Source organism: Bufo gargarizans, chromosome 3, assembly GCF_014858855.1.
Source record: "Bufo gargarizans isolate SCDJY-AF-19 chromosome 3, ASM1485885v1, whole genome shotgun sequence".
NCBI lineage: Eukaryota > Metazoa > Chordata > Amphibia > Anura > Bufonidae > Bufo > Bufo gargarizans.
This window is the reverse complement of record NC_058082.1, coordinates 560,527,601-560,545,499: the sequence shown is the minus strand read 5'-3', so window position 1 is coordinate 560,545,499 and position 17,899 is coordinate 560,527,601. Positions and strand designations below refer to the sequence as shown.

Below are 17,899 nucleotides of genomic sequence, written 5' to 3'. Positions count from 1 at the left end.
ACAGCAGGGGGCGTGGTGAGAGCAGGACAGGAGGGGGCGTGGTGAGAGCAGGACAGGAGGGGTCGTGGTGAGAGCAGGACAGGAGGGGGCGTGGTGAGAGCAGGACAGGAGGGGGCGTGGTGAGAGCAGGACAGGAGGGGGCGTGGTAAGAGCAGGACAGCAGGGGGCGTGGTGAGAGCAGGACAGCAGGGGGCGTGGTGAGAGCAGGACAGGAGGGGGCATGGTGAGAGCAGGTCAGGAGGGGGCGTGGAGTGAGCAGGATAGGAGCGTGGTGAGAGCAGGACAGCAGGGGGCATGGTCAGAGCAGGACAGGAGGGGCGTGGAGTGAGCAGGACAGGAGGTGGCGTGGTAAGATCAGGACAGCAGGAGGCGTGGTGAGAGCAGGACAGCAGAGGGCGTGGTGAGAGCAGGACAGGAGGGGGCATGGTGAGAGCAGGACAGCAGGGGGCGTGTTGAGAGCAGGGCAGGAGGGGGCATGGTGAGAGCAGGACAGGAGGGGGCATGGTGAGAGCAGGACAGGAGGGGGCATGGTGAGAGCAGGGCAGGAGGGGGTGTGGAGTGAGCAGGACAGGAGCGTGGTGAGAGCAGGACAGCAGGGGGTATGGTGAGAGCAGGACATGAGGGGCGTGGAGTGAGCAGGACAGGAGGTGGCGTGGTAAGAGCAGGACAGCAGGGGGCGTGGTGAGAGCAGGACAGCAGTGGGCGTGGTGAGAGCAGGACAGGAGGGGGCATGGTGAGAGAAGGGCAGGAGGGGGCGTGGAGAGAGCAGGACAGGAGCGTGGTGAGAGCAGGACAGCAGGGGGCATAGTGAGAGCAGGACAAGAGGGTCGTGGAGTGAGCAGGACAGGAGGGGCGTGGAGTGAGCAGGACAGGAGGGGGCGTGGTGAGAGCAGGACAGGAGGGGGCGTGGTGAGAGCAGGACAGGAGGGGTGTGGTGAGAGCAGGACAGCAGGGGGCGTGGTGAAAGCAGGACAGGAGGGGGCGTGTTGAGAGAAGGACAGGAGGGGGCGTGGTGAGAGCAGGACAGGAGGGGGCGTGGTGAGATCAGGACAGGAGGGGGTGTGGTGAGAGCAGGACAGAGGGAGGCTTGGTGAGAGCAGGACAGCAGGGGGCGTGGTGAGAGCAGGACAGGAGGGGGCTTGGTGAGAGCGGGACAGGAGGGGCGTGGTGAGAGCGGGACAGGAGGGGCGTGGTGAGAGCAGGACAGCAAGGGGCGTGGTGAGAGCAGGATAGGAGGGGGCGTGGTAAGAGCAGGACAGCAGGGGGCGTGGTGAGAGCAGGACAGCAGGGGGCGTGGTGAGAGCAGGACAGGAGGGGGCATGGTGAGAGCAGGGCAGGAGGGGGCGTGGAGTGAGCAGGACAGGAGCGTGGTGAGAGCAGGACAGCAGTGGGCATGGTGAGAGCAGGACAGGAGGGGCGTGGAGTGAGCAGGACAGGAGGGGCGTGGAGTGAGCAGGACAGGAGGGGGCGTGGTGAGAGCAGGACAGGAGGGGGCGTGGTGAGAGCAGGACAGGAGGGGCGTGGTGAGAGCAGGACAGCAGGGGGCGTGGTGAAAGCAGGACAGGAGGGGGGTGTGGTGAGAGCAGGACAGGAGGGGGCGTGGTGAGAGCAGGACAGGAGGGGCGTGGTAAGAGCAGGACAGCAGGGGGTGGTGAGAGCAGGACAGGAGGGGGCATGGTGAGAGCAGGGCAGGAGGGGGCGTGGAGTGAGCAGGACAGGAGGGGGCGTGGTGAGAGCAGGACAGCAGGGGGTGTGGTGAGAGCAGAACAGGATTGGCGTGGAGTGAGCAGGACAGGAGGGTCATGGAGTGAGCAGGACAGAAGGAGGCGTGGTGAGAGCAGGACAGGAGGGGGCGTGGTGAGAGCAGGACAGGAGGGGCGTAGTGAGAGCAGGACAGGAGGGGGCGTGGTGAGAGCAGGACAGGAGGGGGCGTGGTGAGAGCAGGACAGGAGGGGGTGTGGTGAGAGCAGGACAGGAGGGGGCGTGGTGAGAGCAGGACAGGAGGGAGTGTGGTGAAAGCAGGACAGGAGGGGGCATGGTGAGAGCAGGACAGGAGGGGGCGTGGCAAGAGCAGGACAGGAGGGGCGTAGTGAGATCAGGACAGGAGAGGGTGTGGTGAGAGCAGGACAGGAGGAGGCGGGGTGAGAGCAGGAGGGGGCATGGAGAGAGCGGGACAGGGGGGGGCGTGGAGAGAGAAGGACAGGAGGGGGTGTGGTAAGAGCAGGACAGAAGGGGACATGGTGAGAGCACGGCAGGAGGGAGCGTGGTGAGAGCAGGAGAGGAGGGGGCGTGGTGAGAGCAGGACAGGAGGGGACGTGGTGAGAGCACGGCAGGAAGGGGCGTGGTGAGAGCAGGAGAGGAGGGGGCGTGGTGAGAGCAGGACAGGAGGGGACGTGGTGAGAGCAGGACAGGAGGGGGCGTGGTGAGAGCAGGACAGGAGGGGCGTGGTAAGAGCAGGACAGCAGGGGGTGGTGAGAGCAGGACAGGAGGGGACATGGTGAGAGCACGGCAGGAGGGGGCGTGGAGTGAGCAGGACAGGAGGGGGCGTGGTGAGAGCAGGACAGCAGGGGGTGTGGTGAGAGCAGAACAGGATGGGCGTGGAGTGAGCAGGACAGGAGGGGCGTGGAGTGAGCAGGACAGATGGAGGCGTGGTGAGAGCAGGACAGGAGGGGGCGTGGTGAGAGCAGGACAGGAGGGGGCGTGGTGAGAGCAGGACAGGAGGGGCGTGGTGAGAGCAGGACAGGAGGGGGCGTGGTGAGAGCAGGGCAGGAGGGGGCATGGTGAGAGCAGGACAGGAGGGGGCGTGGTGAGAGCAGGACAGGAGGGGGCGTGGTGAGAGCAGGACAGGAGGGGGTGTGGTGAGAGCAGGACAGGAGGGGGCGTGGTGAGAGCAGGACAGGAGGGAGTGTGGTGAAAGCAGGACAGGAGGGGGCATGGTGAGAGCAGGACAGGAGGGGGCGTGGTAAGAGCAGGACAGGAGGGGCGTGGTGAGATCAGGACAGGAGAGGGTGTGGGGAGAGCAGGACAGGAGGAGGCGGGGTGAGAGCAGGAGGGGGCTTGGAGAGAGCGGGACAGGGGGGGGCGTGGAGAGAGAAGGACAGGAAGGGGTGTGGTAAGAGCAGGACAGAAGGGGACGTGGTGAGAGCACGGCAGGAGGGGGCGTGGTGAAAGCAGGAGAGGAGGGGCGTGGTGAGAGCAGGACAGGAGGGGACGTGGTGAGAGCACGGCAGGAGGGGGTGTGGTGAGAGCAGGAGAGGAGGGGGCGTTGTGAGAGCAGGACAGCAGGGGACGTGGTGAGAGCACGGCAGGAGGGGGCGTGGTGAGAGCAGGACAGGAGGGGCGTGGTAAGAGCAGGACAGGAGGGGGCATGGTGAGAGAAGGACAGGCGGGGGCGTGGTGAGAGTAGGACAGGTGGGGGCGTGGTGAGGGAAGGACAGGAGGGGTCGTCGTAAGAGCAGGACAGGAGGGGGCGTGGTAAGAGCAGGAGAGGAGGGGGCGTGGTGAGAGCAGGAGAGGAGGGGGCGTGGTGAGAGCACGGCTGGAGGGGGCGTGGCTGCCAATAGCAGGAAAATCAGGCAGATTTTCTTAACAAGATATTAGTTAGTGTAATGTCTCTCTACTTTTGTTACAGTTGTAATAAGTGCTAACAAAGTGGCCAACCCCTGTAATGTAGATGTGGTGCTTTCATTTCATGGCCACCTGATCCCAGAGGAGGATGTGGTGCCAATAATGACAGGCTGGACATGCTGAGCCTTGTAGTTCGCTTCCATACTCTTTCCCAGTACAGCCCTATGGTAATCAGTAATGACAGGCTGGACATGCTGAGCCTTATAGTTCGCTTCCATACTCTCTCCCAGTACAGCCCTGTGGTAATTAGTAATGACAGGCAGGAGCTGTGTGTGCAGACAACCAAGTGCAGGTACTGAAATAATCTGACTCTGCTGACACTGCCTGTGCTGAGGCTGCTGGATTGCTGATCGTAATCTGCTGCAGCCGTCCTGCTGTGCTCCTAATTAAAATATCATCATATTGATAGTTATTGGGGGCACAGGGGCAGGCAGCAGCACAGTGCTATCAGCGTTCATATTGATATTCATTGGGGGCACAGGGGCGGGCAGCAGCACAGTGCTATCAGCGTTCATATTGATATTTATTGGGGGCACAGGGTCGGGCAGCAGCACAGTGCTATCAGCGTTCATATTGATATTTATTGGGGGCACAGGGGCGGCAGCAGCACAGTGCTATCAGTGTTCATATTGATATTTATTTGGGGCACAGGGGCGGGCAGCAGCACAGGGCTATCAGCGTTCATATTGATATTTATTGGGGGCACAGGGGCGGGCAGCAGCACAGTGCTATCAGCGTTCATATTGATATTTATTGGGGGCACAGGGGCGGGCAGCAGCACAGTGCTATCAGCGTTCATATTGAGATTTATTGGGGGCACAGGGGCGGGCAGCAGCACAGTGCTATCAGCGTTCATATTGAGATTTATTGGGGGCACAGGGGCGGGCAGCAGCACAGTGCTATCAGCGTTCATATTGATATTTATTGGGGGCACAGGGGCGGGCAGCAGCACAGTGCTATCAGCGTTCATATTGAGATTTATTGGGGGCACAGGGGCGGGCAGCAGCACAGTGCTATCAGCGTTCATATTGAGATTTATTGGGGGCACAGGGGCGGGCAGCAGCACAGTGCTATCAGCGTTCATATTGATATTTATTGGGGGCACAGGGGCAGGCAGCAGCACAGTGCTATCAGCGTTCATATTGATATTTATTGGGGGCACAGGGGCAGGCAGCAGCACAGTGCTATCAGCGTTCATATTGAGATTTATTGGGGGCACAGGGGCGGGCAGCAGCACAGTGCTATCAGCGTTCATATTGAGATTTATTGGGGGCACAGGGGCGGGCAGCAGCACAGTGCTATCAGCGTTCATATTGATATTTATTGGGGGCACAGGGGCAGGCAGCAGCACAGTGCTATCAGCGTTCATATTGATATTTATTTTTATATTCACTGTCTGTTTCTCTTTAGAGGGTGTACAATAAAAAAATTATACTCAGTAGATCTGAGGGGTTAAGCGTGTTCTGTCTATTGTATTTGGCAACATCTAGAACACATGCAGCTTCATTGCCGCGTGTGTTGTGCAAAATGCCACAAGGGGGCGCACTGAGGCTTCATCGCCCAAGGGCCCACATGAACCTGTACCTTTGATAATATCAGTGAAGCACTTCAGTGTGCACAGGGCTTAGCGCCGCCGTGTGCAGCTGTGCCTCATATTTACTTTTGCTGCCACCTCACATCTCCTCGCTGAGCAGAACTGAAGGTGACACGTCTTAGGGATATGTAAGACATCTCCACCGCTCGCTGCTTCTTCTTATGACCGGAGCACAGCTCGAAGGGGAGGGGAAACCTGGATCCCTGATGTCCTCTCTCCCCTTCAGATTGCAATTTTTTTCCCATTTTAGCCTCACCACATTCTGAGAGCCAGAACTTCTGGCCTTTTTCTTCTTTTCTGTAGGACAGATTTTCATATTCTAAGGTACGTAAATATAAGGTTTTTATCTTTCTAAGGCTACATGCACACGACCATATGTGTTTTGCAGTCCGCCAAAAAAAAAACGGATAGGTCCACATCCGTGATGCTGTGCGCAAATGGCCGGTGCCCATATATTGCGGACCCGCTGTTTGGAGCATAATGTAAATGTCACAGAACTAATACCTCCATTTTTCAGGGGGGACCCCTACTTTTATCCTCTTCGAGTGTATCTTGTTTTATTGTATTTTATTTAGGGGTGTGTTTATGTATTATTGATATTAAATTTACTAATAAATTAGCTACATTTGGACCCTCTGGGTGACCTCAGATTTAGAGTGCTGGTCTCTATAGTAATACTTTCTGTACAATTTTTATGAGTGGGTGAATCAGATACGACTTAGAGCACCTTCCAGTCACTAAACAGGTGAGCGACTACACATTTTTTGATAATACAGGGTGTAACTCAGGATCAGTAATGTAATGTATGTACACGGTGACTGCACCAGCAGAATAGTGAGTGCAGCTCTGGAGTATAATACAGGATGTAACTCAGGATCAGTGCAGGATAAGTAATGTAATGTATGTACACAGTGACTCCACCAGCAGAATAGTGAGCGCAGCTCTGGAGTAGTATAATACAGGATGTAACTCAGGATTAGAACAGGATAAGTAATGTAATGTGTGTACACGGTGACTCCACCAGCAGAATAGTGAGTGCAGCTCTGGAGTATAATACAGGATGTAACTCAGGATCAGTACAGGATAAGTAATGTAATGTATGTACACAGTGACTGCACCAGCAGAATAGTGAGTGCAGCTCTGGAGTATAATACAGGATGTAACTCAGGATCAGTACAGGATAAGTAATGTAATGTATGTACACAGTGACTCCACCAGCAGAATAGTGAGCGCAGCTCTGGAGTAGTATAATACAGGATGTAACTCAGGATCAGAACAGGATAAGTAATGTAATGTATGTACACGGTGACTCTACCAGCAGAATAGTGAGTGCAGCTCTGAAGTATAATACAGGATGTAGCTCAGGATTTGTACAGGATAAGTAATGTATGTACACAGTGACTGCACCAGCAGAATAGTGAGTGCAGCTCTGGAGTATAATACAGGGTGTAACTCAGGATCAGAACAGGATAAGTAATGTAATGTATGTACACAGTGACTCCACCAGCAGAATAGTGATTGCAGCTCTGGAGTATAATACCAGATATAACTCAGCATCAGTACAAGACAACTGAACTGTTTAGAGGTGAAACATTTCTTCTCCTAGAGACTTTTCACATGACCATTTAGAAGTTTTCTCTTTCATTACCAGAAGCCTCTGCTGTCAGTGCGTCACATGTAGCCTTCTCCTTGCTAACATCATGAGACAGATCACTGGATGGGAACAATCTTTGTTTAGAGTTGAAAATCTCAAGCCCTGTGCTGTCCAACCAAATGATGACTACTTTAAACCAGGGAGGGGGGCACTAAGGGGGCATAACTACTGTGTTCGGACAATAAGGAGGCCACTCACGGCTCTTTCAGAGTGACTCCATACATACACTAAACTCAGAGCCTCCTTATGCATTACCAAGGATGCCTCCCTGCAGTACCAGAAGGTCTTCACAGATACCTAGACCTAGCAGAGAGCAAATCTGAGTTCAACCGGACAAATACACTAACGGAAAAGGCGGGGGGAAAAAACACCTTGAAAACTTTATTTGATTGATCTGAGATTGAAAAAGTATAAACTAACTAGTGGTGCTCGGTCAATGATCACACAACCAGGGTGGTGCCCCCTTTACTTTAGGTTCTGCAGCAGGATATATGATGAGGCAGTGTCACATTAATACTGGGTGGCTTCCCCCTTTGCTCTGGTATGGTGATGGTCATTCAGATGTTAGATCTCATCCTGTGGACGTAGTTCAGACAAGGTGGTTGTTGGCTGCTGTACATGGGATCTCTGTCGTCCCATCCAGTCCCAGACATTTTTGAAGAGGGAGAGATCTGGTTATAGCGCTGGTCAGGGGAGCTTCTGGAGACCCTAACGAGCACATTGTGTAATCTTCTAGAAACACCACAGGGGAGATTTATCAAAACAGATGTAAAGGAAAACTGGCTTAGTTGCCCATAGCAAGCAATCAGATTCCGTGTTTAATTTTTCAGAGCTCCTTTGGAAAATCAAAGTTGGAATCTAATTGGTTGCTATGGGCAACTAATCCAGTTTTCCTTTACACCGGTTTTGATAAATCTCATCCCTCATCTCCTGAGTCAAAAAAGGCAGCAAAACTGGTCCCTGGACTGAAGGCTGGTTAATGTTTCATCCACGAGTACTTCATGGGAACAGCCACGGTAGCTAATGGTACCCCACACCATGACACCTGGTGTTGTCCTGTGCGTCTCCACACTATGCACGATGGCAGTAGATGCTCTACAGACCTCCATGAACTCTAATGTGGTCATCAATGGCAAACAATAATGTTCAGTAATAAAAGCAGGTTCTGCCTTGGTTCTAATGATGGTCTCATCAGAGTTCACTGAGGGCTGGGGTGGGGACAGACAGGACAACAGCAGGTGTCAAGGTGTGGGGTACCATTAGCTCCCATGGCCGTTCCCATCTGGTGTTCCTGGAGGGAACATTGACCAGCCTTCGATATGTCCAGGACATTGTGGAACCAGTTCTGTTGCCTTTTTTGAGCAGTGATGATCCAACAAGGTGACAACAAACTGCCCCTTCTGCTGCGCTCCGCACACTTTTTAATAAGTCTCAGCAGCATAAGGGGAAAAGAAAGATAAAAATGGCTTTTGCTTCAAATTTTGTGATTTTTTTTTTACACCAAGAATCTAGAGGAAAACCACCAAAGTATTTTAGAAAGCGTTTCATTTATGCAGCAATGAAGACATTATAAATATATATAACTTTTTAAAAGATAAAGTAGTATTTTATAAAAAGCAACGGTTAAGCATAACAATACAATACAGCAGACAGAGCTCACTGTTCTTTTTGAAGCTAAAGGGTTAAAAAAATCTGTGAAAGTGAAACTGTTGTAATTTTGCCGCCAAAAACCATGAAGCCAAGACAGATGTCTGCACTTACTACAGTCGCTGCCATTCTCTGCGCGCTCTCTCCTGTATATGGGGGTAAGTACTGGACAATGCGGGCGAGAGTTAGGCCAGCGCCCCCCGACCGTGTAGAAGAGGAGCTCAGGGGCATGCCACCATGGCTGCAGTGCAGAGGCACAGAAGGACTACAAGTAGCAGCACACTGCTGTATGCAGACACGTGCATATGAACGCGTCAGGCCCATCTACATACGACAAGCTGACTTCTATCAGACGGGTGCAAGTACCGTACAGTCGTGTGTTAACCGCAGGATGTGCATGCATTAACCCTTTCCCTACCCTAGACCAGTGTTCCTCAGCTCCAGTCCTAAGGTTCCACCTGTCATGTTTTCAGGATTTCCTGAGTATTGAGAAGGTGATATAATTAGTGTCTGTGCATCAGGACTTCCCACAGGTCTTCATTCTGTGGGATCTTCTCAAATAATGACCAGCAGGTGGGTCCTGAGGACTGGAGTTGAGGAACACTGCCCCAGCTTCTTCTGCTCCTTCACTTCCCTGCAGACGGGGCTGGCTTCAAAACAGAAAATCTGTCTGTGTTTTTGTGTGGATTTCTGTGTTTCTGCACCAAATTTGATGTGGATTTTCTGATCAGTGTATAATAGTACCAGTGTTATGCATAATAGTATCCGTGTATAATAGTACCAGTCTATAATAGTACCAGTGGATAATAATATCAGTGGAAAATAGTATCAGTGTATAATAGTATGTGTATAATAATACCCGTATATATTAGTACCAGTGGATAATAATATCAGTGTATAATAGTACATAATGCTTATATAATAGTATATACTAGTACCAGCATTTATACTAGTACCAGTTTATTATATAAATTTCCTAAATCAATGTCTGTTTGTCTGTCCTTTATTGGTATCCAAACCCCTGAACCCAATGGACACCAAATTCGGCACATAGTTACATCAGGTGTCTGGGAAGAGTTTTGTAAAGGACTCAGCTCTTTAGGATGTAGTAGCCAATAGGAGCTCACAGCTTCACTCACATTCTGACTGCATTCACACAGTCACATGACCCTTATTAGCCAATAGAAACTTACAGGTCCCTCAGTCATATCGTCACTGACATACACACAGTCACATGACCCTTATTAGCCAATAGAAACTTACAGGTCCCTCACTCATATCCTGACATACACACAGTCACATGACCCTTATCAGCCAATAGAAGCTCTCAGGTCCTTCAGTCTTGACATACACACAAATTTACACCAGGTTTCCATAACAACTCAATTTTTTATTTTTTTTTACTGTTAGGCTAAATGCACATGATCTGGATTGGCGTGGATTTTGCTGCTGGATTTGCGTGCGGAAAATCCGCACCGTAGGTCGTGCACATTGTATTCTATGAAAATTTAAAATTCTCATGTACACGATGCAGATTTTAAAATCCACAGCATGTCAATATTTTTTTTCATGACTGGATTTTCTCCATTCACTTCAATGGATAGAGTGAAATCCGTATGTGGATTGTCCTCACAGATTTCCCTGCGAATACCTCCGCACATTAATTCTGAACGTTGGCATTTACCCTTACAGGTCACTGGTGAGGGAGTGGGCACTGTAGAGGTCACAGTTAAGGAGGTGTGGTGCTGTGGAGGTCACAGTTAAAGAGGTGTGGTGCTGTGGAGGTCACAGTTAAAGGGGCGGCGTGCAGTGCAGGTTAATAAATAAACAGCGTATATCTGCCGGGGTAAATTGGGCTGCTAGCGATTTCCCCATAAAAAACAGGGCATGGATTGGCAGGAGGCAGCTTTGGAACAAATCCAATAAACACATAAACTGAACAATACTTCACATTCGGGCAGAGCCGGGTACTTTTTCTAGTAGTACTTTACCACCTCAGCTCCCCTAGCTTAATCCCCCTTAATGACCAGACCACTTTTTACAATTCTGCACTACACTACTTTCACCGTTTATTGCTCGGTCATGCAACTTACCACCCAAATGAATTTTACCTCCTTTTCTTCTCACTAATAGAGCTTTCATTTGGTGGTATTTCATTGCTGCTGACATTTTGACTTTTTTTTTGTTATTAATCGAAATTGACCAAAATTTTATCAAAAAAAAAACATTTTTTCAGTTTGTGTTGTAAAATTTTTCAATTAAAGCTACATTTCTATATACATTTTTCTCTAAATGCATTGTTCTACATGTCTTTGATTAAAAAAAAAACATGCAATAAGTGTATATTTATTGGTTTGGGTAAAAGTTATAGCGTTTACAAACTATGGTGCAAAAATTAGAATTTACGCACTTTGGCTTTCTGAGCACCTGTCATGTTTCCTGAGGTTCTACAATGCCCAGACAGTAGAAACGCCCCACAAATGACCCCATTTCGGAAAGTAGCCACCCTAAGGTATTCGCTGATGGGCATAGTGAGTTCATGGAAGTTTTTATTTTTTGTCACAAGTTAGCGGAAAATGATTATTTTTTTTATTTTTTTTTCTTACAAAGTCTCATATTCCACTAACTTGTGACAAAAAATACAATTTTAAATGAACTCACCATACCCCTCACGGAATACCTTGGGGTGTCTTCTTTCCAAAATGGGGTCACTTGTGGGGTATTTATACTGCCTGGGCATTTTAGGGGCCCTAAATCGTGAGAAGTAGTTTGGAATCCAAATGTGTAAAAATGCCCTGTGAAATCCTGAAAGTACTCATTGGAATTTGGGCCCCTTTGCGTATCTTGGCTGCAAAAAAGTGTCACACATGTGGTATTGCCGTACTCAGAAGAAGTAGGGCAATGTGTTTTGGGGTGTCTTTTTAAACATACCCATGCTAGGTGAGAGAAATATCTCTCTAAAAGACAACTTTTCCCATTTTTATATACAAAGTTGTCATTTGACAGAGATATTTCTCTCACCCAGCATGGGTATATGTAAAAATACACCCCAAAACACATTGCCCTACTTCTCCTGAGTACGGCGATACCACATGTGAGACACTTTTTTGCAGCCTAGGTGCGCAAAGGGGCCCAAATTCCAATGAGTATCTTTTAGGAGGGCATTTTTAGGCATTTGGATTCTCACGCTTTAGGGCCCCTAAAATGCCAGGACAGTATAAATACACCACATGTGACCCCATTTTGGAAAGAAGACACCCCAAGGTATTCCGTGAGGGGCATGGCGAGTTCATAGAAGTTGTTTTTTTTTTTTGGCACAAGTTAGCTAAATTGATTTTTTTTTTGTTTTTTCTCACAAAGTCTCCCTCCCTTTCCGCTACTTGTAACAAAAAGTAAAATCATGGACTCAATATGTGCCTCAACGAAATACCTTGGGGTGTCTACTTTCCGAAATGGAGTTATTTGTGGGGTGTGTTTACTGTCCTGGCATTTTGGGCGGGGCTAAATTGTGAGCAACCCTGTAAAGCCTAAAGGTACTCGTTGGACTTTCAAAAAAAGTGTCACACATGTTAATTTGGTCAGATGATGGCAATGCCGCCTTCGCGTTGTAATGCTGGGATTTCTGCACTAATGTCCTCCTCTGCCTCCTCATCCACCACTATATCCTCACCCTCTAATGTAAGAACAGTTCACAATGGTCTTCCAGCATATCACCTATGCAAAGCTAGGTCGATGTCACACGGTTCTGCACCTGGTCAGCCTAGGTAAATGGAGTCACACCAGGGAGGAACTGCTAAGCGTCATCAATAAAGAAATCGAACACTACTTGTCTTCTTGCCAATTGGATATAGGAAATGCAGAATGTAAAAGTAAATTCCCCATTAAAAGTGCCCTGTCTGGCGTCTTAAAAAGATTAAAATGATTAAAATAGACAAATCGCCAGGACCAGATGGCTTATACCCCAGTATCCTAAGAGAATTAAGTAATGTCATAGCCAAACCCATAATTCTGATATTTAAAGGGAACCTGTCATGTGGATATTTGATTATAATCTAACTAATTATATACAATCATTAACTACTAAAGTGCCTTAGATGTCTTCACTTACTGGTGTGACAGATGGTTACATCATAATGTACACACAAAGCCGCATGCTAATGAGCTGATTTCAGTTCATGACTCATTATTATCAGCTGGATCTTTTCAGTACAAGATGTTGGCAGATTGGGTCACGATCTCCCTGCACTCTTCCTATCAAATATTATTTTTATAACAGTTTTCAGTAACAATGTCCCTAGTACATTTGTGCTTCTCACGTCTCTCCCTAAACTCGGCTCACATTGAAATGGTGGAGACCGCGCAGGATGAGGCTTTTATTGGCTTGTGACATCACAGGGGATGGCTATCTGCAGATTGGCTGGATGCACAGCATTTTGGGTGATCTTGTGTTCCCAGGCATCTTACTTTCATTTTGTAACATGTGTAGCTGCAATTTTAGGAAAAAACTGATTCATTACTACGAAGCGCAAGGAAACTCAGATTTGTTGCATATCAAACTTTTCCTAAACTTAAAAACGAATTCCACTTCGGATGCTTTGATTCGCTCAACACTAATTATATTCACTTACATTTATCATCATTACATTCACACAAAGAAAGCTTCATTCCAACAACTTTTTTTTGTTAATGTGTGTATATAAGCAGGCAAATAATGTTAATATAGAAATTACATTAAACATTCTGAAATAATATACAATTTTAGGTCTAATTTGTAGTTTGGTCAAGGCAGAGAGTTTCTAGATTAATCTAGTAAATTTATTAATCCAGACCTTTTAGAAGTTTAAAAAGAGTGACCTTTAAGAGGCAAAGCGCAACATAGGCATACAGGTCAAAAGTGGGACTGTCCCTTCAAAATAAAAACACTTGCATATCTGATCTATAGCAAGAATGGAGGAGGGCATCAACCAACATGACAATGTAAAACCCTTGCAGCATGCATTTGAAAATAGGCACACTTTCATCTACCCTCTACCATGTAGGACACCATTCTTTTAAGCTTTACAACCCAAGTAGCACTCTTCTGTGTTTGGCCCCAGGTAGCCACCTTCCATGTTTTCTGTAGGTAGCCATTTCTGTGTCTTTCTCCAGGCAGCCTTTTGTAACCTCCACTCCATATCTTACTGATGGTAGCCCTTTTCTGTGAAGGTTCCTAGTAGCCCTCTTCCATGCCATCCTCTTGGTAGTCCCCTTCAGTGACCTTTCAAAAGGTAGCTCCCTCCATGTCTTCAACCACTTAATGCTTTTTTGTGTCTTTCACCCCGTGTCCACAACTATGATGTACAAATGCTTTAAAATACTATGGACATCATTTATATATGTCATTTTTATTTCAGATTCCATCACGGTAAAAAGTGAGAAGAACCTATCGGCAGCAGTAGGGAGGAATGTGACTCTCCTGTGTCAGCTGATGTCCGCCAAAGCAAATGTCATCCAAATCACATGGCAGAAAGAGTCGGGCAATTTTTCTGGCCCAGTGGCTTCCACCAGTAGGGTTTATGGGCCGAAAATTCTAGGTTACTACTCAAATCGGGCGAAACACTCTTCTGTAGATACCCTCAATATGTCAGCAATTATCATCAGCCCCGTGACTTTGGAGGATGAGGGGTGTTTTAAATGTATCTTCAATCTGTTTCCAGTTGGAGCTTCATCTGGAACAATTTGCCTCGATGTGTACGGTAAGGATCCTAACAAATCACTAAGATTATCTGGTATTACAAAAATTTAAAAAAATAGAAAGGTCACTCCTATTTTTTCTTGGATTTAAAAGGTTATCCTGAAAAAGATATTGTTAACTTATCCTTAGGATAGATCATCATTATCACATCAGCGGGGGTCCAAGCCCCGGTATCTCCGCCGATCAGCTGGTTTAGGGAGCCGGTATGCTCACCGAAGCTCTAGTGAGTGATGCAGGCCCCCGACAGCTTTCCAAGCACGTCACTGTACATTGTATAGTGGCAGTGCTTGGTATTGTAGCTCAGCCCCATTGACTTGAATGGGGCTGAGCTACAACTAGGCCATGCGACTGATGTACAGTGACGTTACTGGCCTAGGAAGAGGCTGTGGTGCTCAATGCCTCGTCTACCAATGGTCCACTGAAAAAAAAAACATACAATTGTCAAATTACCAATACAGTCATAACTACATATGTAAAGCAGAGTATAATAAGGAGCAACACATAGCTTTTTAGATAGTATTATAGCAAGATACTATGATTTAAGGAGTACGCAAATATTTTGGAGTGAAGAGAAGCTCTCCTACATCTCAGTGTGTTTATCCAATTTGAACTTCATGTGGTTCTTTCGTAGGACTGAACTAAATTAGTTTCATTCACCCACTCAAGAATTGCGGAAGCATCTCTTGCTCTCCAGTTGATAAAACTTCTACTGCAGTGAGACCCTGAGAAGCTGGTGGAGAGGATGGGGAGTGGTAGTGATGAGATGATGTGTCCCGATGTACTCCCTCAGGCTGTTGCTCCCTGGGGATCCGTACAGTGAAAAGGTGGTTTAAGGAATCAGGCAAGAAGTAGAAAATAAAAGTCTCTGATTACCAAGTGCAAAATAGGAGTTGTAGTACATCCAGCAATTGTTCGTGCAATTTCTCTTCCCAGATGATTAGGTATGGTGGCTGGCAAATAAAGATGATGGCACCTCTGGTATGCTATATGCTGATGTCTTTCTCCTGAACCTCTGGCTAACAGCTGAAAGCTGGTACCAACAGCTCTGTAAAGGCAGCAGATCCACTAAGTGGTATGACAGCAACTGCACTTCCAGCAACCTGGCTAGGTGGAGCTTAGCTTCCAGACCATTACATTGCTTGGCATGTAGAGTTGTCTCCTTGCCACACATTCTGATTGCTAATGACAAAGCGGAGAGTAGGAGGAAGAGTAGTCTGAGCAGGAGAAGCAGTAAGTAATGATGACAAGCAGGGCTGGCTTTAGGTACATGGCGTTCTGTGTGAGAAGTTATTTTGGGGGGACTCCATACACACACACCTCCGCAGCCATATAGGTAATTAAATACACTAAATAGAGACAACAGTAGTCAAATTTTAAATGTACCAACTCTATGGAGAAAAGAATACACAGCTAATATTTAAAGGGCTTGTCTTATGTCACCATTACTAAGGCGAGATGAGACACAGTCCTGACCACCAGCTGGCAAGGAAACAAAGGAATGTGGTGGCACTAGCTGTTTCTGTAGCTCCCACGCACTGCAATGGGAGCTATTGAAATAGCGAGAGCTGACAAGCTTCACTGTTTCCCAGCCGGCTGAGGGTCGAGATATTGTGTCTCTAGAACTAGAACTAAGCACATTACATAAATACAGAACCATAATTAAGCACATAACATAAATACCAGTGCAATAACCAATCCCATTACATAAATACAATACCAGAACCAAGACCATTATAAAATACAACACCACAACCAAGAACATACATGAATACAGAACCCACAAAGAACAGTTGTTCTGCAGTAGCTCCGGCTCCACAGCTCCACCTGTTTTGCAGTGGACAGAGCTGGTTACTGCAGCACTGTTCCCATTGAAGTGATTAGTGCACTAACCAGCTTCATTCACTATACTATACTACAGTGTACAATGCACAAGGCTGTGTAGTTCCAGCGTTGGGTTCCATCAACGGAACTACTGAAGAACGGCTGATCAAGGAGGGGTACAAGGAGTCAGAGCCCTGTCAATCAGAGTGATAGGCCATCACTCTGTAAAGACCCTTTAATGACGTGTTCTTTAGAGGAAAAGATCACTTTTAATGTTGAGTAGGGAAGAGCGAATCGACTTCGGATGAAACATCCGAAGTCGATTTCGCATAAAACTTCATTCTAATACTGTACGGAGCAGGAGCTCCGTACAGTATTACAATGTATTGGCTCCAATGAGCCGAAGTTATTGCTTGGGTTCGGTAAATGGTTTTTTACAGTACAAATTAATTTATGAAGTTAATAACTTCGGCTCATCGGAGCCAATACATTCTAATACTGTACGGAGCTCCTGCTTCGTACAGTATTAGAACGAAGTTTTATGCGAATCGACTTCGGATGCTTCATCCGAAGTTGATTGGCTTATCCCTAGTTTGGAACAAATCAAAGTCAAACGAATGTACTACGATCCGAATTTAAGGAAAAATTTTATTCGCCGCAAAGCCAAGTTTCCTCGCACTTTGTGGTAATTAATCTATTCTTCCTGAAATGGCAGCAAATAAAATAAAATACATACTCATCGTCGTGGCCATCTTCATTGAAGATACCATGTGAAATCTTGTGCAGGGTGATGTATGACTTCACTGTGTCTGGCCAGCGAGATTTTGCTTGGTGTCTTCAATTAAGATGGCCACAACGGCCTCTCCGTGAGCAAATGGATAAGGTTAGTATGTTTTTTTTTTACCGAATTAACACTTGAAAGCCCACAATTGTAGCATCAGATGCCGCCATCTGAGGGGTTCAATGATGGGGGCGGCACGATCGCCGCTCTCTGTCTTGCACCCGCTACATATAAAGGAATGTCTTTGTGAAATTCTTCAAAGCAGCCAAATCGAATTTCTCACAACTTTGCTCATCACTAATCACTTTATCATCATTTTCTAAGTTTGGGAATTGTTGAGGAAAGTCATATATTTTACAGCTAAAATGTACAACATCATCAATTGTGACAATTTAGAGGTTTCATTTACTCTAAAACCTGAGGTTAACGGCTAAATAAATGGGGTTAATATAAAGAATCTAAAACATTTTTATTGTTAAAATTTATTCTATAAATAGAAGAAAAAATATCCGAGCCAACGTTGGATGTTAAGATAATTGACCGCCCGGAGATGTTGGAAAAACTTCTGGTTATCACCTGCAGTGGATCAGGACTTCCAGCTCCCAACATCTCATGGAACCATTCACTGGACCTACAATATGAACCTCAAACATTAAGTATTGTGAATTCTGATGGGACCATGACCGTCATCAGTAATCTGACCCAAACAATGAATGAGACCTTAGAAGGGACAAACGTGACCTGTATTGTAAATCACCCGACACTTGGAGCTGAGAAACGTCTTTCTAAACTGGTGCCTTACACAGGTAAGTGAATCCTACCTTCTAGGACAAGTACTGTCATCATCCTTGAGTAGTCTTCGGACTTTCACATATTTAGGTCTTTCCTACCCTAGATAGGATCCAACAATCTTAATTGAAATGTCATGATCTGTAGCCTCAGGCCTTGCATCAGGCATCAGTTTCACCCACAGTGTTCATGTAAAGACAGGACCTTTACATTAATGCCCAATTGTGAAGTCCCTCAGGTCTGTATATTCAA

At 47.2% G+C, this 17,899-nt stretch overlaps 1 protein-coding gene across 1 annotated transcript; it reads left to right on the top strand.

Annotated features, from left to right (window-relative positions):
• The first annotated feature begins 8,600 nt into the window (after positions 1-8,600).
• On the top strand, positions 8,601-17,676 carry LOC122933092 (OX-2 membrane glycoprotein-like). Its single transcript, XM_044287858.1, has 3 exons — positions 8,601-8,680; positions 13,916-14,257; positions 17,356-17,676. Exons 1-3 carry the CDS (start codon positions 8,608-8,610, stop codon positions 17,670-17,672), a joined length of 732 nt encoding a protein of 243 aa, XP_044143793.1. The 5' UTR covers positions 8,601-8,607; the 3' UTR covers positions 17,673-17,676.
• The last annotated feature ends 223 nt before the right edge of the window (positions 17,677-17,899 follow it).